General features: G+C 41.2%; 1 protein-coding gene across 2 annotated transcripts in view; it reads left to right on the top strand.

Annotated features, from left to right (window-relative positions):
* Positions 1-24704, top strand: part of LOC140725279 (solute carrier organic anion transporter family member 2A1-like) — a 282196-nt gene that overhangs the window by 75198 nt on the left and 182294 nt on the right. For both annotated transcript variants that reach the window (XM_073040547.1, XM_073040546.1), the window contains one exon: positions 22583-22807. In XM_073040547.1, the coding sequence (XP_072896648.1) occupies positions 22583-22807 (225 nt within the window). The remainder of the gene's footprint in view (positions 1-22582; positions 22808-24704) is intronic.

Raw genomic sequence — 24704 nt, 5'->3', positions numbered from 1 at the left:
TTGAAGAGGTGGAGAGCATGGGATGTATCCCGGATGTAGGTAGGGAGGGACTGAACTATGGGTGACAAAATGGAGTCTATTGTCTATTGAAGTAGGCAGATACAAGTTCGGTGGGACAGGAGCAGGCCGAAACTATAGGCCAACCAGGATAGTCAGGCTTATGGATCTTGGGGAGGAGGTAAAAGCAAGCAGTGCGGGGTGTGGGAATTATGAGTATTTTTCCTGAGGATGGAAGGTCTCCGGAGTTGATAAGGGCAGTGATGGTATGGGAGACAATAGTTTGATATTTTTTGGTTGAATCCTGTTCCAGGGGTAAGTAAGAGGAGGTGTCAGAGAGCTGCCGTTTGGCCTCACTGAGGTAGAGGTCCGTCCGCCAGACCACCACGGCACCACCCTTGTCTGCGGGTTTGATGGTGAGGTTAGGATTAGTGCGGAGAGAGTGGAGGGCAGTGCGTTCAGAGGGAGTGAGGTTGGAACAGGAGAGAGGAGTGGTGAAGTTGAGACGGTTGATGTCAACAGGATAGGTACATGATAGATAGGTACATGAAGCTTAGAAAAATAGAGAGCTATGGGTAAGCCTAGTAATTTCTAAGGTAGGGACATATTCGGCATAACTTTGTGGGCCGAAGAACCTGTGTTGTGCTGTAGGTTTTCTATGTTTCTATCTCTGCTAGGACCACGGCAGTTCCGCACTTTGCCTTCCATTGGGTCTGAGGGTGCACCTTGACAGGCCCTGGGGATTTATCCAACTGAATTTGCCTCAGGATAGCAAACACTTCTTCCCCTGTGATCTGTATGGGGTCCATGAAGTTGATGCTGCTTTGCCTTACTCTGTGACTGTGTCTGTCTCCTAAGTAAATATAGATGCAAAAAATTTAAGTAAGATCTCCCCCATGGCTCCACACATGGATTACCATTCTGATCTTCCAGAGGCAAACATGAGAAAACCTGCAGATGCTGGAAATCCGATCAACGCACACAAAATGCTGAAGGAACTCAGCAGGCCAAGCAGCATCTATAAAAAGAGTACAGTTGATGTTTTGGGCCAAAATCCTTTGGCAGGACTGAACTCTTTTCCTAGATGGTGCCTGGCGTACTGAGTTCCTCCAGCATTTTTTGTGTGTTGCTCTTCCAGAGGACCAATTTTGTGTCTTGCAATCCTTTTGTTCAACATATTTGTAGAATCCCTTAGGATTCTTCTTCTCCTTGTCTACTAGAACACCTTCACACCTTCTTTTAGCCCTCCTGATTTCTCTATTAAGTGTTCTCTTGCAGAAGTACACCTTTGCCAGAAAACAGCCTGTCGCAATCCATACTTGCCAGATCATTTCTGAAACCATCAAAATTCATCTTTCTCTAATTTAAAATCTCCGTCTGCAGATCAGACCTATCTTTTTGCATATTTACTTTAAAACTAATGGATTTGCGGTCATGTGTTCACCTACACAAACTTCTGTCACCTGTCTTATCTCATTTCCTAATAGCAGGTCCAGTATTGCACATTTTCTCATTGGGACTTCTACGTATTGTTTAAGGTAACTTTCCTGAACATCTAGCCCTTTCACAATATGGGAGTCCTAGTCAATATGCTGAAAGTTAAAATCACCTACTCTTAACGACCTTATGTTTGTTGCAACAGTCTAAGATATTTCTACAAATTTCTTCCTCTAAATCCCTCAGACTTTTGGGTGGCCTGTAATATAGCCCCATTAATGTGGTTACACCTTTCTTATTTCTCAGTTCCACCTATAACACCTCACTAGATGAATTCTCCCATCTGTCCTGATGGAGTACTGCTGTGACATTTACCCTGACTAGAAACACCATGCCGCCTCCTTCAATGTCTCCCACTCTATCATGCCTAAAATTGCAGAACCCCAGAATACTGAGCTGCCAATCCTGCCCCTCCTGCAACCAAGTCTCACTAATTGCTGCAATATCATAATTCCGGATGTTGATCCATGCCCTGAGCTCATCTGCCTTTCCTATGATACTTCTTTCATTGAAATAGATGCAGCTCAGGACACTAGTAGCACCATGCTCTACATTTTGTTTCCTGACTCTGACGTGTTACCAACATTTGTCTTCACAACCTCTCCACTGACTGTTCTGGCACTCTGCTGCAGTTGATGGTGCATAGTGTCACACGAATGCTCTGTCCTGAGTTACTAGACTACTAACTTGTCCGTCTTTATTGGTCTTTGTTCTTTGTTTCAGTAGTTCTCTCTGTGCCCATGATTGATTGGATTTGCTACTGCACTTGGGTTTCATTCCTTGGGCTGCCAATTTCTACATAGTCCTCCTTTTCACATGAATCTGTTTCTGATAACTTTGCCTTCCCTTTCTGGGTCTGTTCATCTTCATCTTGGTGTAGGCTGATGATAGACATCCATTACAAGTGTGGTATTACAAGCGGCTATCTCAGCTATGCTTTTCTCACCCTGCCTTCTCTTAAGGACTCCATTCCACTCTCCCATTTCCATCATCCCTATTGTAATGACTTCAGTTTCACGGCGAGATTTTCCACAGAAGTGCTTCTGAAATGTTATTCTTCTGCCTAAAACCTGACATCCCCTCAACTCTCACTGACAGAGCTCAACTATTGCCTGTACCTCTTGTCTTGTCTTGTCCATATTGCACCAGCTGCTGCCACTGGGCTATAAACGTGCAGGAGCAGTGTGTGATTAAGTACCTTGCTCAAGAACACACATGTTGCCTCAGCTGAGGCTCGAACTAACGACCTTCAAATCGCTAGCCCAAAGCCTAACCACTTGGCCATGCACCAGCTGTCTCCTCTGCAACTGTCTCCTTTCATGGACAGAGTAAGTTTGTTCCTGATCCTCATCTTCTAATGCATTAGCCTCCATTTAGTGGTCATCCATAATAATTGTTATCAGCCAATATTATTCAACCACCAACCACCAACCACCAAACACAAGGAACAACTCACTTCACAGCTACCTGGTACTCCCTTCTGATCCCAACAAGCAACTCCCTCATGGCAATCGCAGGCTATGTCATACATTCAACCTCATACCTTCCCATCATGCAGTACCCAAGCAACACCTCGAAATGGAGTAGTGATTCCCTTGCACTTACAATTTAGTGTACATTATTCGGTATTCACAACATCATGTCCTCTACATCGAGAAAATCAATGGCAATTGGGTGACAACCTTTGAATTTTTGATTTTTCTTTAATCCGTTTTGAAGCTCGTAAAATGTAGCCTGCAGGAATTTGACCGTTTTTCTTCATTCACTATTGCTTCCTTCGTGGACCATATTTTACAGCAGAAAAAGTACTGTTACAATGTAGTTGAAGTGGTGAGCTTCACTTTTAATTTGAATCTGTGATTCCAAACTCGTTTGATGTTTAGCAGTTTTCGACAACACGCTGTCTAAAAAGAATGGAGGAACAACAGCATACAATCTAATGGATTGCTTGTGTTCCTGTTCCCTTTGCATTTTCAGCTCATAGAAAGTGGGGAAGTACCACTATCTGGTAGAACTGTTGATTTAGATGAATCTGAAATATACTTTTTGGCTCAATCATCATGGATGAAAGGGCTTCTTCCTACACTGTACTGTTTTATAGTATTCAACTGCTGCACATAAATCTGTCATTCATAATTTGTAAGGGGCATGACATCCAGTTTTTAATCAACCAATTCTGAGCATTGCGATCACTCCCCAATTGCTTCAAAATGATCATTCCAAATGTTCTACATTTCAGTCAAGATCATATTACCGTGACTGGGTCTGGGTCTCTTCATCAGCACCAACTCTGTCAACACATCTGCATTTCTCCAGCTGCATGAGTAATACTACCATAAGATACAGGAGCAGAATTAAGCCATTTAGCCCATCAAATCTGCTTCACCGTTTAATCATAGCTGATCTATTTTTCCTTTCAGCCCCAATCGCCTGCCTTCTCCCATATCCCTTCATGCTCCGACTAATCAAGAAACTATCAACCTCTGCCTTGAATCTACCTAAAGACTTGGTCTCACAGGTGCCTGTGGCAATGAATTCCACAGATTCACCACTCTCTGGCTACAGAAATTCCTCCTCATGTCCATTCTAAAAGGATGCCCCTCTATTCTGAGGCTGTGTCCTCTGGTCTTAAACTCTTCCACCACAGGAAATATCCTCTCCACATCCACTCTATCAAGGCCTTTCAACATTCCATTAGTTTCAGTTAGGTCACCCCTAATTCTTCTGAATTCCAATGAATACAGGCCCTGAACTATCAAACACTCTTCATATGATAAGTCTTTCAATCCTGGAATCATTTTCACGAACCTTCTTTGAACTACCTCCGAAGTCAGCACATTTTTTTTGATAAAAAGCCCACAGCTGCTCTCAGTACTCCAAGTGAGGCCTTACCAGTGATTTATAAAGCCTCAGCATTTAATTCTTGCTTTTATATTCTAGTCCTCTTGAAATGAATGCTAACATCACATTTGCTTCCTCACCACTGACTCAACTGGCAAATTAACTTTTAAAGAATCCTGTACAAGGACTTCCAAGTCCCTTTGCACCCCAGAGTTTTGAATTTTCTCTCCACTTAGTAAATAGTCTACCTTTTTACTTCTTCTACCAAAGTGTATGACTTGTTGACACTGTATACCATCTGCCACTTCTTTGCCCATTCTCTTAATCTGTCTGAGTATTCTCTAGCCTCTCTACTTCCACAAAACAACCTGCCCTCCATCTACCTTCATATTGCCTGCAAACTTTGCAACAAAACCATTAATTCTGTATTCCAAGTCATAAACATATCATGTAAAAAGAAGCAGTCCCAACACAGATCCCTGTGCAACACAACTAGTCATGGCAGCCAACCAGAAAAGGCTCCTTGTATTCTGACTCTTTGCCTCCTGTCAATCAGCCAATGCTTCATCCATGCCAGTAACTTTCTTTATCGTACCATGGTCTCTTAAGTTGTTCAGCAGCCTCATGTGTGCCAACTTGTCAAAGGCTTTCTGAAAATCAAAGTATATGACATTTTCTGATTGCCCTTTGTCTATCCTGCTTGTTATTTCTTCAAACAATTCCAACAGATTTGTCAGGCAAGATTTTCCTTTGAGGAAACTATGCTGATTACGCCCTATTTTATCATGTGCCTCTAAGTACCTATCCCTATCCTTAACAATTGACTCCAACATCTTCCCAACCACTGAGGTCAGACTAACTAGCCTGTAATTTTCTTTCTTCTTCCTCTCTCCCTTCTTGAAGAGTGGAGTGGCATTTTCAATTTTCCAGTCTTCTGGAACCATTCCAGAATCTAGTGATTCTTGAAAGGTCTTTACTGATGCCTGCACAATCTCTTCAGCAACCTTTTTAGTACCCTTTTGCATATGCTGTCTGGTCCAGGTGACTTAACTACCTTCAAACCTTTCAGTTTCTCAAGAACCTTCTCCCTACAGACCTCACAGACTTCTGACCCCTGACACTCTCGAACTTTCAGCATACTGTCAGTGTCTTCCACAGAGAAAGCTGATGCAAATTAATTAATCAGTTCATCCACCATTTCCTTGTTCCCCATTACTATCTCTCCAGCATCATTTTCCAGTGGTCCGATATCTACTCCCTCCTCTCTTTTACACTTCATATATCTGAAGGAACTCTTGGTATTCTCTTTAATATTATTGGCTAACTTACTTTCATATTCCATCTTACTCTGTTGGTTTTTGAAAGCTTTTCAATCCTCTAACATCCTCTAACTAATTTTTGCTCTATTATATGCCCCATCTTAGATGTTTATGTCAGATTTGACTTCCTTTGTTAGCCACATTTGTGCCATCTTACCTTCAAAGTATTTCTTCTTCTTTGTGATGTATATATCCTGTGCTTTCTGAATTGCTTCCAGAAATTCAAAGTGAGTAACAGTCAGAAGAGGGAAGGGGAAGAGTCAAGTACTAGAGAGTACCCCTGTGGCTGTTCCCCTGAACAATAAGTACTCCTGTTTGGGTACTTTTGGGGAGGGGGACAGCCTACCTGGGGGAAGCAGCAGTGGCTGTGCTTCGGGCACAGTCTCCGGCCTTGTGGTTCAGAAGGGTAGGGAAAGTAAGAGAAAGGCAGTAGTGATAGGGGACTCTATAGTTAGGGGGTCAGACAGGCGATTCTGTGGATGTAGGAAAGAAACCCAGATGGTAGTTTGTCTTCCAGGTGCCAGGGTCCAGGATGTTTCAGATCGCATCCATGATACCCTGCAATGGGAAGGAGAACGTCCAGAGGTCATGGTACATATTGGTACCAATGACATAGATAGGAAAAGGGAAGAGGTCCTGAAAACAGACTACAGGGTGTTCCGAAGGAAGTTGAGAAGCAGGACCGCATAGTTAGTAATCTTGGGATTACTGCCTGTGCCACACAACAGTGAGAATAGGAATAGAACAAGGTGGAGGATAAATGCACGGTTGAGGGATTGGAGCAGGGGGTAGGGATTCAGATTTCTGGGTCATTGGGACCTCTTTTGGGGCAGGTGTGACCTGTACAAAAAGGATGGGTTGCAGTTGAATCTCAGGGGGACCAATATCCTGGCGGGGAGATTTGCTAAGGCTACTGGGCAGATTTTAAACTAGAATTGCTGGGGGGTGGGAACCAAACTGAAGAGACTGGGGAAGAGGTGGTTGCCTCACAAACAGCTAAAGCTTGCAGACAGTGTGTGAGGGAGGATAGGCAGGTGATAGAGAAGGGACGCGCTCAGATCGACGGTTTGAGATGTGTCTATTTTAACGCAAGGAGTATTGTGAACAAAGCGGATGAGATTAGTGCATGGAGCTATGATGTAGTGACCATTAGGGAGACTTGGATGGCTCAGGGACAGGAATGGTTACTTCAAGTGCTGGGTTTTAGATGTTTCAGAAAGGCCAGGGAGGGAGGCAAAAGAGGTGGGAGTGTGGCACTGTTGATCGGAAATAGTATCACAGCTGCAATAAAGGTGGACATCATGGAGGGATTGTCAACGGAGTCTCTGTGGGTGAAGGTTAGGAACAGGAAGGGGTCAATAACTTTACTGGGTGTTTTTTATAGGCCGCCCAATAGTAACAGGGATATTGAGGAGCTGATAGGGAAACAGATCCTGGAAAGGTGTAATAATAACAGAATTGTCGTGATGGGAGATTTTAATTTCCCAAATATAGATTGGCATCTCCCTAGAGCAAGGGGTTTAGATGGAGTGGAGTGTGTTAGGTGTGTTCAGGAAGGTTTCTTGACACAATATGTAGATAAGCCTGCAAGAGGCGAGACTGTACTTGATTTGGTTTTGGGAAATAAACCTGGTCAGGTGTCAAATCTCTCAGTGGGAGAGCAGTTTGGAGATAGTGATCATAATTCTATCTCCTCTACAATAGCATTGGAGAGAGATAGGAATAGACAAGTTAGAAAAGCATTTAATTGGAGAAAGGATAATTATGAGACTATCTGGCAGGAACTTGGAAGCTTAAATTGGGGACAGATGTTCTCAGGGAAAATTACGGAAGGAATGTGGCAAATGTTCAGGGGATACTTGTGTGGAGTTCTGCATAAGTACTTTCCAATGAGACAGGGAAGTTACAGTAAGGTACAGGAACTGTGGTGTACAAAGGCTGTAGTAAATCTAGTCAAGAAGAAAAGAAGCTTACGAATGGTTGAGAGCTAGGTAATGTTAGAGATCTAGAAGAATATAAGGCTAATTGGAAGGAGCTTAAGGAAATTAGGAGAGTCAGAAGGGGCAATGAGAAGGCCTTGGCGGGCAGGATTAAGGAAAACCCCAAGGTATTCTACAAGTATGTGAAGAGCAAGAGGATAAGATGTGAAAGAATAGAACCTATCAAGTGTGACAGTTAGAAAGTGTGTATGGAACTGGAGGAAATAGAAGAAGTACTTAATGAATACTTCACTTCAGTATTCACTATGGAGAAGGATCTTGGTGATTGTAGTGATGACTTGCAGTGGACTGAAAAGCTTGAGCATGTAGATATTAAGAAAGAGGATGTGCTGGAGCTTTTGGGAAGCATCAAGTTGGATAAGTTGCTGGGACCGGATGGGATGTACCCCAGGCTACTGTGGGGGGTGAGGGAGGAGATTGCTCAGCCTCTGGCGATGATCTTTGCATCATCAATGGGGATGGGAGAGGTTCGGAGGATTGGAGGATTGTGGGTGTTGTTCCTTTATTCAAGAAAAGGAGTACAGATAGCTTAGGAAATTATAGACCAGTGAGTCTTACTTCAGTGGTTGGTACGTTGATGGAGAAGATCCTGAGAGGCAGGATTTATGAACATTTGGAGAGGTATAATATGATTAGGAATAGTCAGCATGGCTTTGTCAAGGGCAGATCGTGGCTTACGAGCCTGATTGAATTTTTTGAGGATGTGAATCAAAACATTGATGAAGGAAGAGCCGTAGATGTAGTGTATATGGATTTCAGCAAGGCATTTGATAAAGTACCCCATGCAAGGCTTATTGAGAAAGTAAGGAGGCATGGGATCCAAGGGGACATTGCTTTGTGGATCCAGAACTGGCTTGCCCACAGAAGGCAAAGAGTGGTTGTAGACGGGTCATATTCTGCATGGAGTTCGGTGACCAGTGGTGTGCCTCAGGGATCTGTTCTGGGACCCTTACTCTTCGTGATTTTTATAAATGACCTGGATGAGGAAGTGGAGGGATGGTTATTAAGTTTGCTGATGACACAAAGGTTGGGGGTATTGTGGATAGTGTGGACGGCTGCTGGAGGTTACAGCAGGACATTGATAGGATGCAAAACTGGGCTGAGAAGTGGCAGATGGAGTTCAACCCAGGTAAGTGTGAAGTGGTTCATTTTGGTAGTGTGACAGCCCGCACACGCGGGACTTGAACCGCCATCGGGAGCCGCGGGCAGGGTGCAGAGGAGATTTACAAGGATGTTTCCTGGATTGGGGAGCATGCCTTATGAAAATTGGTTGAGTGAACTCAGCCTTTTCTCCTTGGAGCGACTGAGGATGAGAGGTGACCTATTAGAGGTGTACAAGATGATGAGAGTCTTGTGGATAGTCAGAGGCTTTTTCCCAGGGCTGACATGGCTGCCACAAGAGTGCACAGTTTTAAGGTGCTTGGGAGTAGGTACAGAGGAGTTGTCAGAGGTTCTTTTTTTACGTAGAGAGTGGTGAGTGTGTGGAATGGGCTGTCGTCAATGGTGGTGGAGGTAGATACGATAGTGTCTTTTAAGAGACTTTTGGATAGGTACATGGAGTTTATAAAAATAGAGGGCTATGTGTAACCCTAGTAATTTCTAAGGTAGGGACATGTTCAGCACAACTTTGTGGGCCAAAAGGCCTGTATAGTGTTGTAGGTTTTCTGTTTTTCTATGTAAATTCCAGCCATTGCTGCTCTGCTGTCATCCCTGCTAGTGTTCTTTTCCAATCAGTTTTGCCCAGCTCCTCTCTCATTCATCTGTAATTCCCTTTACTCCACTGTAATGCTGATACATATGACTTTAGCTTCTCCTTCTCAAATTTCAGGGTGAATATTATCGTATTATGATCACTTGCCCCGAGGGTTCTTTTACCATAAGGTCTCTCATCAATTCTAATTCATTGCACAACACACAGTCCAGAATAGCTGATTCTCTAGTGGGCTCAACCATGAGCTGCTCTAAAAAGCCATCTCATAGGCATTCTAGAAATACTCCCGTGAGAAAAGAGTAGCCAACGTTTCGGGCCGAGACCCTTCATCAGGAAGGGTCCTGATGAAGGGTCTCGGCCCAAAACGTTGGCTACTCTTTTCTCACGGATGCTGCCTAGCCTGCTGAGTTCTTCCAGTGTTGTGTACGTATTCTTTGATCCACAGCATCTGCAGTTGTATTTTTGTGTCTAGAAATACTCACTCCTGAAATCCAGCACCAAACTGATTTTCCTAATCTACCTGCATATTGAAAACACCCATGACTAAAGTGTCATTGCCCTTTCAGCATGCATTTTTTGTCTCCATTGTAATTTGTATACCACATTCTTACTGCTGGTTTGGTGGGGGGGTGGGGGTGATCTGTATACAACTCCCATCAGGCGCTTTTTACCCTTGCAGTTTCTTAGCTCTGCTTGCAATGGTCATATCACCCACCATGCCTACCAGTTTGTCCTTTTGATAAAATGTGCCCTTGGACATTAAGCTCCCTGCTATAATCTGCTTTCAGCTACATTTCAATGATGCCTACAACATCATACATGCCAGTCTTAACTGAGCTACAAGTTCATCAACCTTATTCCGTGTACCATGCACATTCAAATATAGATAGATAGATGATAGATACTTTATTGAACCCAAAGTAAATTACAGTGTCACAGTAGCATTACAAGTGCACAAATATTAGAAGAGAAGTAAGAGAGATTAAAAATAAGTTATCTCAAACAGTCAAACAGGAGGGGGTCATCACGTCCCTGGCTGTGGGTTGACTCATTATAGAGCCTAATGGCCGAGGGTAAGAATTACCTCATATAGTGCTCTGGAGCAGTGCAGTTGTCTTAGTCCATTACTAAAAGTGGTCCTGTGTTCAGCCAAGGTAGCATGCAGAGGGTGAGAAACATTGTCCAGAATTGTCAGGATTTTCCTTAGGGTCCTTTATGTCCAGTGTGTCCAGTTTGACTCCTATAACAGCCAGCCTTTCTTTTTCATCACTACTTTTATTGCAATGCCAACAAATTACATTCAATACAACCAGTTTCCAATTACATTTTGACTGTTTAACCCAGCCACCCCAACCCTCATCTCCACCCCTCTCTCTGCCCCCCCCCACACCTCTCCCCTCCACCAGAGCCAGCCTTTCTAATCAGTTTATTGAGCCTGTTGGCATCACCCGTGTTGATGCCATTGTCCTATCACACCACCACTTAGAAGATAGTGCTGGGGACAACAGACTGGTAGAATATGTAAAGGAGAGGTCTGCATACTCCAAAGGACCTCAGTCTCCTCAAAAAGTAGACTCTGGCCCTTCTTGTACACAGCCTCTGTGTTGGTGTTCCACACAAGTCTGTCATCCAGGTGCACCCCCAGGTACTTGTAGGTCCTCACCATCAGTAGTAACAAGGAGCAATGTAGGCTTAGTCTTAATAAAGTCCATCATCACCTCCTTTGTCTTACTGATGTTGAGTTGCAGATGATTCAGCTTGTACCATTTGACAAAGTCCTCCATCAGGGCCCTGTATTCATCCTCCCATCTTCCCATTATACACCCAAATATTGCTGAGTCATCAGAAAATTTCTGCAGGTGACATGCCTCAGTGTTATTTCTAATGTCCAAGGTATACAGAGTAAACAGAAAGGGAGCCAATACAGTCTGTGTGGTCCCCAGCACTGCTTATAGCCATGCCTGACACAGCTCTGAAGCTGCATAAACTGTGATCTGCCATTCAGGTAGTCCATTATCCAGGATATAATGGAAGAGCCAAACTACAATGAACGGAAACTTCCCCCAGCAATGAGGGATGTATGGTATTGAAGGCACGAGAAATTAAAAAACATGATCCTCACAGTGCTGCCCTGCTTATCCAAATGTGAGTAGGCTGTGCTTAGCAGGTAGATGACAGAATCATCAATTCCAATGTGTTCCTGGTAGGCAAATTTCAGGGGATTGAGGGCATATCCACCTTATCTAGTACTTTCAACATTTGGTAGGTTTCAATAAGATCCCCATGCATTCTTCTAAATTTCAGTGAGTACAGGCCCAAAGCTGCCAAATTCATATGTTAACCTTCTTATTCCCAGAATCATCCTCATGAACATCCTCTGGACTCTCTCCAATAACAATACATCTTTTCTGGGATAAGGGGCCCAAAACTGTTGACAATACTCCAAGTGTGGCCTGATTGGTGTCTTATAAAGCTTCAGTATTATCTCCTTGTTTTTACATTCTATTCCTCTTGAAATAAATTCAAACATTGAATTTGCCTTCTTTTCAAAGACTCAATCTGTGAATTAACCTTCTGGGAGTCTTGCATGAGGACTCTGAAGTCCCTTTGCACCTCTGATGTTTGAATTTTCTCCCCATTTAGATAATAGTCTGCAGTATTGTTCCTTTTACCAAAACACATTATCATACATTTCCTAACACTGTATTCCATCAGACACTGTTTTGCCCATCCCACTCTTACAATTTGTCTAAATCCTACTATAATCGCATTGCTTCCTCAGCAGGACCTACCCCTCCACCTGTCCTCGTATCATTCACAAACTTTGCCACAAAGCCATCAATTCCACTACCTAAATCACTGACAAACAATGTGAAAAGTAGCGGTCCCAATACTGACCCCTGAGGAACTCAATTGTCACTGGCAGCCAACCAGAAAAGGCCCCCTTTGTTCCCATTCGCTGCCTCCTGCCTGTCAGCCACTCCATGCCAGTATCTTTCCTGTAACAACACAGGATTTTATCTGTTCAGCAGCCTCATGTGAGGCCATTATCAAATGCCTTCTGAAAATCTAAGTAAATGGCATCCACTGCCTCTCCTTTGTCCACTCTGCTTGTTACTTCCTTGAAGAATTCTAACAGAATGCTTTGATTTATTTTTTCATTAATCTCCAAGTACCCTGAAGCCCTGTCCTTTTGCAGTTACTACTAGAGCAAAGGGTATCTTAGATTGGCAATTTTCCAGTCCTCTGGGACCATGCCAGAATCAAGTGATTCTTGAAAGATCTTGTCCAACACATCCGTTATCTCTTCAGCAACCTCTCTCAGGACTCTGAGATGTAGTCCATCTGGTCCACGTGACTTATCCACCTTAAGATCTTCCATTTTGCCTTGCACTTTTTCCTTTGTAATGGTAATGGCCTCACTACTGCTCCCTGACACTCTTGGACTGCTGGCACACTGCTAGTGTCTTCCACAGTGAACATTGAAATAAAGTACTTATTAAGTTCATCTGCTATTTCTTTGTCCCCCATTATTACCTCATCAGCATCATTTTCCAGTGGTCCAATATCATTTCTCACCTCTGTTTTATTTTTTATATAATTGAAAAAACTTTTAGTATCCTGCTTTATATTATTGGCTAGTTTGCTCTCAGTTTTCATCTTTTCCCTTATAGCTTGTTTGGTTGCCCTTTGTTGGATTTTAAAAGCTTCCCAATTATCCAGCTTCCTGCTCCCCTTTGCCCTTTGGCTTTTATGCAGTCCTTAAATTCCCTTGTCAGCCATGGTTGCCTACCCCTTTCATTTGTGAACAACTTCTTCTATGGGGCATATCTATCTTGCACTTGTGAACTAGTCCCAGAAACTTCAGCCACTGTTGTTCTGCTATCATCCCTGCCAGTATCTTCCTCCAATCCACCTGGGCAAGCTCCTCTCTCATGCCTCTGTAGTTCCCTTTATTCCATTGTGATACTGATACGTGTGACTTATGCTTCTCCCTCTCAAACTGCAGTATGAATTCAGTCATATTATGACTACTGCCTCCTAAGGGTTCCTTTACATTAAGCTGACTAATTAAATCTGGGTTATTACTCAACACCCAATCTAAGATAGCATTTCCACTAATGGGCTTGAGCACAAGTTGCTCTAAAAAGCCATCTCATAGGCATTCAGCAATTCCCTCTCTTATGATCTGACACTACCTGATTTTCCTAATCCCCTTGCATATTGATGCCCTCTATTACTATTGTGACATTACCCTTATTACATGGCCTTTCCAGCTCTCTTTGCAATCTCAACCCTACATGTTGGTTATTATTTGGAGGCCTATTTATGATTCCCATAATGGTTTTTTCACCCTTGCAGCTTCTTAACTCCACCCTCAAAGATTCAATATTCCCTGGCCCAATGTCACCTCTTTATTTATTTTTTTTGTAATTTTTTTAATTGAAGTTCATCATCAAACTAATATTTCCATAAGATGTATTTCAGATATTGTACATAGATATCATATATGCTACAAATCTCCACATAATATTTATCTGAGGTATACACTTATAGAAAAGAGAGGAAAGGAAGAACAAGCGAAAGGAGAAAACTATGTACAAGCAGGGAGTGATCTTTTTTTACAACATATTCATTGATTTGTGAGAATAAAATCAGGCCTATGAGGTGTTATGTAGCTAAACCATTTTTCCCAGTAGGAATCAATTTGTTCCAACTTATGATTAACAGATGCTGTTATCTTCTCCATTTTGTAAATGTCTGTTGTAATTTCCATCCAAGCATTTAAGGTTGGGCTCTCCTGTGATAATCATTTCCTAGTAAGTCTTTTTACCAACCACCAGTAGTATATTCATTAAATATTTATCTCTATTCAACCATTCTTGAGGTATATACCCAAAATATATGGTCTTACTTTCTAAGGGTATTTCACATTTAAAGATGTCTTGTAGGGCATTGTGTATCCCAGTCTAATAGCCTTTGATAATGGGGCATTCCCAGAAAATATGATAATGGTTTGCATTTGGATTTCCACAATTTCTCCAGCAAACAGGGAGGTTACTATCATAATGGGATTTCTGCGAGGGTGTAATAAAATATCAAGCTTTTCCATCCGAACTCCCTCCATTTCTGTGAACTGGTACACTTCCATTGATACCTCCATATTATTGTCCATTCTTCCTCAGATATAATTATCCCTCCTTCCTTCTCCCACTTTGTTTTAATGTATGAAATTGAATGTGTTTTAAGATTAGACAAACCCTTATACACGCTTAAAATGATTCTACGACTGTTATCTGAATTATATGCTTTTCTAAATAGCTGTATCAAACATGTACTTGCCTTGGTAACATTTTTAACCGACCTATTAACATATTGTCGCATCTATTAAAACCGATAAAAGTCTTGTTTTTCTAATGTGTTTCTCTTTAAGCATTTCAAAATTGAACAGTGTTCCTTCTTTCATTATGTTGCAAAGAACTGTTATTCCTTTAGCTGACCAGTCCTTAAATCTAGCATCCAGTTTATTTGGCCTAAAATCAGTCATATGCACACCATTTAAGAATTTCAACATCTCCCTCTAGTTTATATTCTTTTATAAGAGTTTTTCATATTTTAAGAGTCCATTTCACCCATGGGTTATCAATAGTATTTATGTACCTTTGTAGGTAGTTATCAGCCAAAATTGCTTGTATGGGGATGGGAAGTACCCGCTCCTCAATGTTTTTCCATTGAGCATCACATGATGGGTTGCACCAACATATCACAGCTCTCAACTTGCTGCAAAATAATAATCTCTAAGAGAAGGTAGGCCCCATTCCCCCTTTTCCTCGCCTAATTGCAAAGTTTTGAGATGAACTCTAGGCCTTTACCTTGCCAAATATATCTTGATAACATTTTGTTCCATTCATTGAATTGATTTTGATAATGATGCCCAAATATTTGAAAGACTCTGTTTGTCATGCACAGGGATATCTACTTTCAATTTCTCTTGGTGGGCTATAGTTATATGAAAGTAATTGGGTTTTATCTATGTTGATCTTGTATCCTGATAATTGACCATATTGTTCAAAGGATTGCATCAATTTAGGTAAAGAGTATGTTGGTTGCCCTAGATAGATCAAAATGTCATCCGTGTAACAAGCCAATTTATGCTCTGTCCCTTTAATAGTAATTCCCCTGATATCTCATTTTGTCTGATGTATTGAGCTAATGGTTCCAGATATAATGCGAAGGGTAGCGGTGACCATGCACAACCCTGTCTCGTGCCCCTTTCTAGGGTAAGACTATTTGATAAATATCCATTGATTTTAATCCTAGCAGTAGGGTTGTCATATAGTGTCTGTATAGTTTTAATAATTGTGTCTTGGAAGCCAAATCTATGTAAAACTCGGTAAAGCAAATTCCAATTAATTGAATCAAATGCCTTTTCAGCGTCCACACTTATCACTATTGCTTCGATTTTATTTTTTTGTATATCATCCATAATGTGAAGTGTCCTTTGTATATTGTCTGATCATTATGTATCAGTGTGGGTAGAAACACTTCTAATCGTTTGGCTATGATGGAGGTAAATAAGAACAGATTAAGAACAGATTAATCTACATTAAGAACAGATATTGTTCTAAATGATCCACATTCCATTTTATCCTTGCTTTCTTTTGGTTTAGCTGAGATTATTGCCTCCTTCCAGTTGGGTGTCATTTGTGCCTTTTATAGAGCCCAGTTCAGTGTGGGGAGTAAAACAAGAATTAATTTGTTTTTAAATATTTTGTACCACTCTACCGTATATCCATCTGATCCTGGTGACTTGCTTAATTTAAGCCTACTAATTGCAATTTTTAGTTCAGCTTCAGTTATGTCAGCAGTCATCGTTCTATTTTGTTCTTTGCTTAAAGTGGGTAACTCTAGAGAATTCAGGAAGGTGTCATTTTGGGTTATCCTTACCCCTGGAACTTTGGAATATAGAGTTTTGTAAAACATTTCAAAAGCTTCTTGAATTTCACTTAGCTTATTTTTTTTATTATTTTTGTTCTTGGATTCCTAATTCTATCTTTTATTTCAGTTTCCACGCCAGTATTTTCATAGACTTAGATCCACATTCATAACGTCTCTGTTTCAGAAACATTAATTTTTTCCTGATTTATTGCGTAGCCAAAGTATTAATTTCATTCCTAATTTTTAAAATTTCTTCTAATGTATCCTGTGCCAAATTTAATTTGTGTTTTTTTCTAGTTCCTTCAGCCTATTTTGTAATTCCTCTGATGTTTTATTCCTTATTTTTTTCTTATATGAAGATATCACTATAATTTTTCCTCTTAAAACAGCCTTCAGAGTATCCCATAGAGTGGGAGGTGAAACCTCTCCATTATCATTGAATTCTAAGTAAAGACCAATTTCTTTTTTAATTTGTTCCTTAAAGTAGGGATCATTGAGTAGACTTGAATTTAGTTTCCAAGTAGTATTCTTTGGTTGTAGGTCAAAATCAACAGATAAATATATAGGTGCATGGTCACTTGCATCTATTGTCCCAATTCCACAGGTGTTTATTTTGTCTTTGTCTTTTCCAAATGTTATGCAATAGTCTATTCTTGCATATACAGAATGAGGGGCAGAATAATAAGTGTAATCCCTTCTGTTGGGGAAAAGGTCCCTTCATATATCAATTAGACCAACATCCTCAAAAAGTGTATTTCTTATGTAAGGATTTTGTTTCATAGGTTTTTTTTATTGGAAGAGTCTAACTTTGGTTGTAATTATAAATTTAAGTCTCCCCCACATATCAGGAGACCTTCTGTTTCCGTTACCATTATATTAGCAATTTTCTGAAAGAAACTGATATCACTTCCTGGGGGTGCATATAATATTCAATAGAGTAACTAAATTTCCATCTATATTCCCCCTTACCAGAATATATCTGTCCTCCTTATCTCCCATTTCGAATACTTTTTCAAAATTTAGCTTGCTTGAGATAAGAATAGCAACTCTTCTCCTATGTCCTGATTTATATGAGGAGAAAGACAAATTAGTGAAGCCCATTCTCTTTAGTTTTCCATGCTCATTATCACTTAAGTGAGTTTCCTGTAAATATACTACATGGGCTTGTTCTTTTTTCATTTTGGATAGAATTCTACTACGTTTCATTCGAATTAACAGCCCATTGACATTAAAAGAAATAAATTTTACTTTGTCTTTAAGCCATGTGTATTTATCTGTCAATATATCATTGAAATTAGCCCAATAAAACTTAATCGATCTAGTCCCTGAACAAATAAGAACCAAGAAATGCGAATAATAATAAAAAAAGGCAACGAAAGTGTGATTCCAAGGCTGAGGTCTCTAGTAGATGACCCTGGGTTGAACTAGAGGAAACGTCTAGCTGTGGGGGATAGCCCCTCCTACCTGTGAGTTGAGGGCCCCCATTGCAGTACCCATAAAAGTAAGTGAACAAATCTATATCCATTACACAGAAAAGATTTCCCTCTGTATTCCTCCCATATATTCTCAGTTAGGAGGGGAAAAAGGAGTGAATGAATGAATAAAAAAGAATAATATAAAATCCACATTATAGCAAGTATTTCTTCAGATAGGTATAGCACCGGCTATTTTTGCTTCCGTTTAGCTTATCAACATTTTTAAAGTTAGCTAAACCTTATGGCTCTTCTGGCGGAGTGAGGGTGGTTTTCGGAGAACTCACAGTCTGTTCCTGATATATTTCTCTCGCCCTCCTCTTGTCCCCTGCTTTCTCGATTCTCTCACTATTTCCCAAGCAGAGCGGGATAATTCCTCTGCCAGGCTTTCCCTCGGTTTGATCACGCTGACGGGCAACCCTCTGGCCTTCATGTCTGTAGTCGCCTCTTCCACTGTCTGATATAGTTGCATCCCATCTTCATAAAACACTCGAAGTTCAGCAGGGTATGGAGTTTGGAATCTAATCTTTCCTTGCATTAATATTCACTTTGCTTCAGAGTATTCTTTACATCTCTGCAGGACCGCCGGGGGGTAATCTTGATCAAAATATATTAATTTCCTGTCCAAAAAACATCCTCTTCTTACCCCAGGCCCTTCGTAGAATCTCCGCCTTGGTTTTGTATCGAAGGAATTTAATTACTATTGAGCATGGCTTATCTTCTCTATCTCCAGTAGGCCGTGGGGCGAGTGCACGATGCACCCTCTCAATTTCAAGCTCCATAGTCAAAGGAATCTCCAGCGTGCCCCGCAGCAACTTTCGTACAAATTCCGTCATAGACAAACCCTCCGCTCCTTCGGGAACATTGTATATCCTGATATTTTTCGGCCGTGATCTTCCCTCCAGGTCAAGCAGTTTACTTTCTTGTTGATTTAATATTTTTATCGTCTTACTTAGTATCTGTTCCATGTTTTGCACGCAATCTTCCACCTTCTCAATTTGTGTCTCTGCCACTGCTATTTTTTGATTGACGTTGGCGAGCTCTGACTTGATATCATGTAGTTGCTGTTTTATATCTTTTTGGAACACCCGTATCTCTTTCAGAATTTTTATCGTATTTGCCACTTCACCTGAACAAGGCCCATCGTCAGCCAAGCCGCCACGCATTCGGGTAGGAGAGCCGCTCGCTGCACCCCTCTTCACCACAGGCTCCGCAGTGATGCTTTTTTTAATCTCCATTCTATTTCCCCATTCTTGCCCCCCTTATCAATTCAGTTATTTTTGAAAGATCTTATATTTGATGAATTAATGGGGCAAAATATATGTTTTGCCGGAGGAGCTATTAACTTAAGCTGCCATTCTTAATGATGACGTCACCGGAACCCCCGTCACCTCTTTCTAAAGATGTAATTCCATCTCTTACCATAGAGCCACACCACTGCCTGTGCTTTTCTGCCTGTCTTTTCCAAAGTATATCCTTATATGACCTTCCTACTTCTGGCCTCACAAGCACGTGGCACGAGTAGCAATCTGAGATCACAGCCCTCCTTTAGCTGAACAACTCCCTGAACTCATTTTGCAGGACTTTGACCCTCTTCCTACTCATCACAACCTCTGGCTGATCACCTTCCCACTTCAGAATGTTGTGGACTCGGTCCGAGATGTCCCTGGCACCTGGGAGGCAATGTACCATCTAGGAATCTTGTGCTCACCCAGAGAACTACCTGTCTGTTCCCCTAACCAATTAATCCCATATCATTACAATTCAACTCTTCTCCCCTTTTCCCTTCTGAGTCACAGAGCCAAATTTAGTGCCAGAGACCTGACAGCTGTGGCTTTCCTCTGCTAGGGCATTGCCCCTCGTCCCCCACCCCCAGCAGTGTACCCGTTGTTGAAAGGCACACTCGCAAGGGCACTCTTGCGCTGCCTATCCCCTTTCCCCCTGCTGATGGTCACCTGTGCCCTGTTCCTTGACTGTTACCACGTCCCTGTACATTCGGTTGATCAACCCCTCCACTTATCAAATGATGCTTAGTTCATCCAGTTCCAGCTGCAGTTCCTTGACACAGTCTGAAAGAAGCTGCAGCTGGATGCATTTCTTGCAGGTGTAGTTCTGAGGAATACTGGAGGTCTCCCTGCCTTCCCACATCCTGCAAGAGGAGCTTCTTCTATTCTGCTTGGCAACGCCATTGCTCTAACTGAAAGAAAACTTAAATGAAAAAAGTACCTATTTCCTTTGTCTCTGCTTGCCAAAGCCTCCTTGAACCAAAACCTGAACTCCCCACTCTAACACTGGCCCACCCACACAATGAGCTTTGTTTAATTTTGAAGACTCCATTAAATGCGGGAATAGGTTATTAGACCTACTATCAGATTGGAGTGTTGAAGTCTACAGCAGCTTCTGCATTGTCTTTAGGGACCCTTAGCGCCCCTAATTGCTCACTGTGCACCAGCTGTCTTTCCATGATGCTGATCCTTGGGGTGCTTGAATCACTACCACTGTGAAGGTGCCAGTGTCGTAGCTTTTTAGGGTACCAGTGAAAACAGACATCATTTTGACTTCCATTGTCTGTGTAGAATCAGGGCACCATATTCTTTGGGTATGAACATCTGTGATTAAACACTGGTCAACAGGTGGCAAGATTCAATGATGGAAGGGAAATAATATATATTCAGTATATTGTTTCCTTTCCATTACTGTTTTAAAAATAACGCAATTAACTGTCACATGGGAATGAATTAAATTGGGGGGGGGGGAGAATGAAATGCAAGCCTTGACTAGTTTGAACTCTGTTATTTTAAGATGAAGTTTGCTGTGAAACATGTTAATTTATTCATCAAGTACTGATCTCACTATATTTTGGTCTCTTTTTGCACTAGTTATTTAATTATAGATGTATTTCTTATTGTAATTGATAGTTTTTTATGTATTACACGGTATTGCTGCTGTAAAACCACAGATTTTATGACGTAAACACGACAAAATCTGCAGACACTGGAAATCCAAAGCAACATACACAACATGCTGGAGGAACTCAGCAGTTCAGGCAGCATCTATGGAAATGAATAGTCGACATTTTGGGTTTAGGACTTAAGCAGAAGAGGAAGATGCCGGTATAAAAAGGTGGGGGGTGGGGAAGGAGGATAGCTGGAAGATGATAGGTGAAGCCAAGAGGGCTGCAAAGGTAAAGAGTTGGAGAAGAAGGAATCTAATATGAGAGGAAAGTAGACCACAGGAGAAAGGGAAGGAGGAGGGACCCATGGGGAAGTGATAAGCAGGTGAGAAGAGGTTAAAAAGGTCAGAACAGAGAATAGAAGAAGAGGGGAGGGGGAGGGAAAACATTACCAGAAGGAGAAATTGTTATTCATGCCATCAGGCTACCCAGATGTTGATGTTGGCCTCATCTTGACACAAGAGGTCGCCATGCACTGACATGTCGGATTTCACAACACTCTAATGATAATATATACCTGATTCTGATTCACATGTACATTGAAACATAGAGTGAAAAGCATTGTTTTGCATTGCACCAAGCAGCATGGAAATTGTGCTGGCTGGCACTGGAAAGCATTACCACACTGCTAACCTTGATGAGGGTAGGGTGGAATGCTGGATGATTACTTTAAGGCACACTTTACCTCTTCCTCAGTTTAGAGTGGGTATCACGTTGCCAGACTCAAAACAAAAGTTTCCTATTAGAAAGGAAATGGGTTTGCATTAATCTGGAGTATTTTATGACTTCATGTTGTCCTGAAGATTAATAGAAATAGAATAATTTTGAAACTCTGACTTATAGACTCTTGATTCATGAGTTCAAATCAGGTTTATTATCACTGTCATATAGGATGTGAAGTTTATTATTTTAACAGTACAGACTAAAATTACTACACATTCTAAAATAAATAGTGCCAAAAAAAATTGAATAACAAGCTAGTGTTCATGGACCACTCAGAAATCTGATGGCAGAGGGGAAGAAGCTTTTCTGAGTGTGGATCTTCAGGCTCCAATGCTGCTTCCCTGATGTTAGTAATGAAAAGAGCTGCATCCCGGATAGTAAAGATCTTTACTGATAGATGCTGCCTTTTGACGTGCCACCTCATGAAGATGTTCTTTATGGTGGGCTGGGGTTTGCCTCGTGAATCTGCAACTCTGTGATCCTGTGCATTGGAGCCTCTATACCAGTCTGTGATGCAACCAGTCATAATGCTCTCCATTGTACATCTGCCTATGGGAATGTGATAATTGTTAGGCAGTTTTTTAAAAATTCTTTGCTGAAGTGCTTGGCCAGAGCTCAGACCACAGCGTCCTCTGCAAAATGGAGACTCGGGATCTTTTTGGCTCACTACTAAAATAGTGCAGGCCTTATCTGAAAGTTAGCTCTTTGGACATGTTGGTGCTTCATCAGTCTGTCCACTAAGGTGTTAATAAAGCCTAAGAAATTGTACAATGGTAGGCTCACAGATCTACTTGTGCTCTGAATTAGAAAGTACTAAAGTCCATCCCAATTTATTTATGTTTTACTTGGAGATACAGCATGGTAACAGGAGTTTCCAGCCCAAAGAGCCCATGCCACCCAATTACACCCATGTGGCTAATTAACCTATGTGTCTTTGGAATGTGGAGCATCTGGAGGAAGCCCATGTAGTCATGTGGAGAATGTACATTCAACTGCAGATTGAAACCAGGTTACTGGTGCTGTAATAGCATTATGCTACCTTTTTGCTCCATTTCTTCTGCAATTGTAAAACAAAGATAAATAACAAATTAAATGAAATATTTGAACTGAATGAACTGCTTACTTTTCAGGAAATACAAGCCATTTCAACACCGACACCTGTCAACAAATGAATCAGACACACCAGCTTGAATCTTGTGAAAATTCAGGCCACAAATTCAGGAAACTTGGCAGTGTTTGGGGAATAATGGTGATTGCCCAACTAATGGTGGGCATTGGGACAGTTCCGATTCAACCCTTTGGTATTTCATACATTGATGACTTTGCTGAACCATCTAATGCTTCACTCTATATAGGTATGTTTCAAAATACATCATTATGGTTTATTTTGTAAATAGATGTTATTTATTTATCTAGAGTGCCATGACATTTTCCCTACAGCCAGGTGTATCTTATTTTTTATCTGTGTTATCAACATCAAGGGTTAATGATCCTTAATGGATCTAATTTATTTGCCACATAGATTTACATATATTGGGGAACTGCTGTGGTGTGTTGGAACAGTATTCAGCAATGATAAAGAATTGTATAAAATGAAGTTAGAAGTAAAGATGTGGAATAAAATGTGCATAGTTACAGCATGCATTAACAGTGTAAACAATGTTTTAAAAAGTGATTTAAAGTGGTTGTGGTGTAGTGCAGTGACTAAGGTAATAGATAAAGTGGTGTGGGAAGAGGTGGCTAACTAGAATGGTTAATCAGATTAACTATGTGGAAGACACTTTTAAGATGATATTAATTTTTTGTTTTAATAGGCCTTTTGCACTTTAGAGAATGTGGCTATTGGAAAAGGCAGTTTGTTGGATGGATACGGTTCACATTAATTGTTCCTACCTGCCTCTTTGTTTAAGAAACATACAAGTCCTGTAATGCTGATAGGTGTCAGCCATTAACCTTTTCTGTTGTCCTCAGAATTCACTGTAGTTTTCTTATACTATGAGAGGATGCTGTACCAGATCCAACATAGTTAACTCCATTTACACACTTCTTGGCCCATTCTCTAACTGATCAAGACTTCCCTGTATCATACAATAACCTTCTTCACTATCAACTTTGGGTCATCTGCAAACTTACTGAGTAAGCCTCGTGCATTCACATCCAAATTATTTCTATAAATAATGAAAGGGCCCATACTGACACCGATGGCAGATCGCTAGTAACTGGACTTGATTATAAGAAATATCTTTGGCTAACTAGCTCTCCCTGGATTGCATGGTCCCTTTCAGACCAGCCTGTCATGCAGATACTTGACAAAGACTAGCTGAAGTCCATATAGACAACATACACTGCTCTACCTTCATCTTTTTTGGTTACCTTCTCAAAAATAATTAAAAGGTTCTTCAAACGTTCCATTCCATGTGCCAAGCCTTGCTGACACCTCGTCATCATATTTCACCGGTCCAAATGCTGGTAGATCAGGATTCCTTCTCGTACCCTTCCCACCACTGATGTCAGGTTGACTAACCTGTGATTCCCTGGCTCATCCCTGGTTCCCTTGATATGGTGCTAAAGAGACCTTTGGCACATTGGCTATTATAAACATTGAGTTCAGAAGTTGAGATGTTATATTGAAGTTGTATAAGGTGTTGGTGAGGCCTAATTTGGAGTTTTGTTTGAAGATTTAGTCACCTCCTTACAGGGAAGATGTCAATAAGATTGAAAAAGTGCAGAAAAAATTACAAGGATGCTGCCAGGACTTGTGGACCCAGGTTATAGGGAAAGGTTGAATAGGTTTCAACTTTATTCCCTACAGCATAGGAGATCAGGAGGAGATTTGATAGTAGTATACAAAATTATGAGGGGTTTAGATGAAGTAAATGCAGGCAGGTTTTTTTTCACTGAGGTAGGTTGAGACCAAAATTAGAGGTCATGGGTTAAGGGTGTAAGGTGAAATGAGGGTGGTGAGAGTCTGGAACAAGCTGCCAGTAGTTTGATAGCAACATTTAAGAAAATTTTCAATAAGTGCATGGCTGAGAGAGTCCAGGTGTGAGTCGATGGGACTGGACAGAGTAATAGTTCAGCATGGAGTGGGTTGATCAGAGGGCCTACTTCTGTATAATTATGACACAATCTTACTACACTTCTTAAACAAAGGAATGATATTAGACTATTTCAAGTCTTCAGGAACTTCACCTGTGATTAAAAATAAAGGGGTAAAGGCCACTGAAATTTCATTTCCAGCCTTTCAAAATT

This window comes from Hemitrygon akajei, chromosome 3 (genome assembly GCF_048418815.1).
Source record: "Hemitrygon akajei chromosome 3, sHemAka1.3, whole genome shotgun sequence".
NCBI lineage: Eukaryota > Metazoa > Chordata > Chondrichthyes > Myliobatiformes > Dasyatidae > Hemitrygon > Hemitrygon akajei.
Note: the sequence above shows the minus strand (reverse complement) of the source record. Positions and strands in the feature narration are given on the sequence as shown.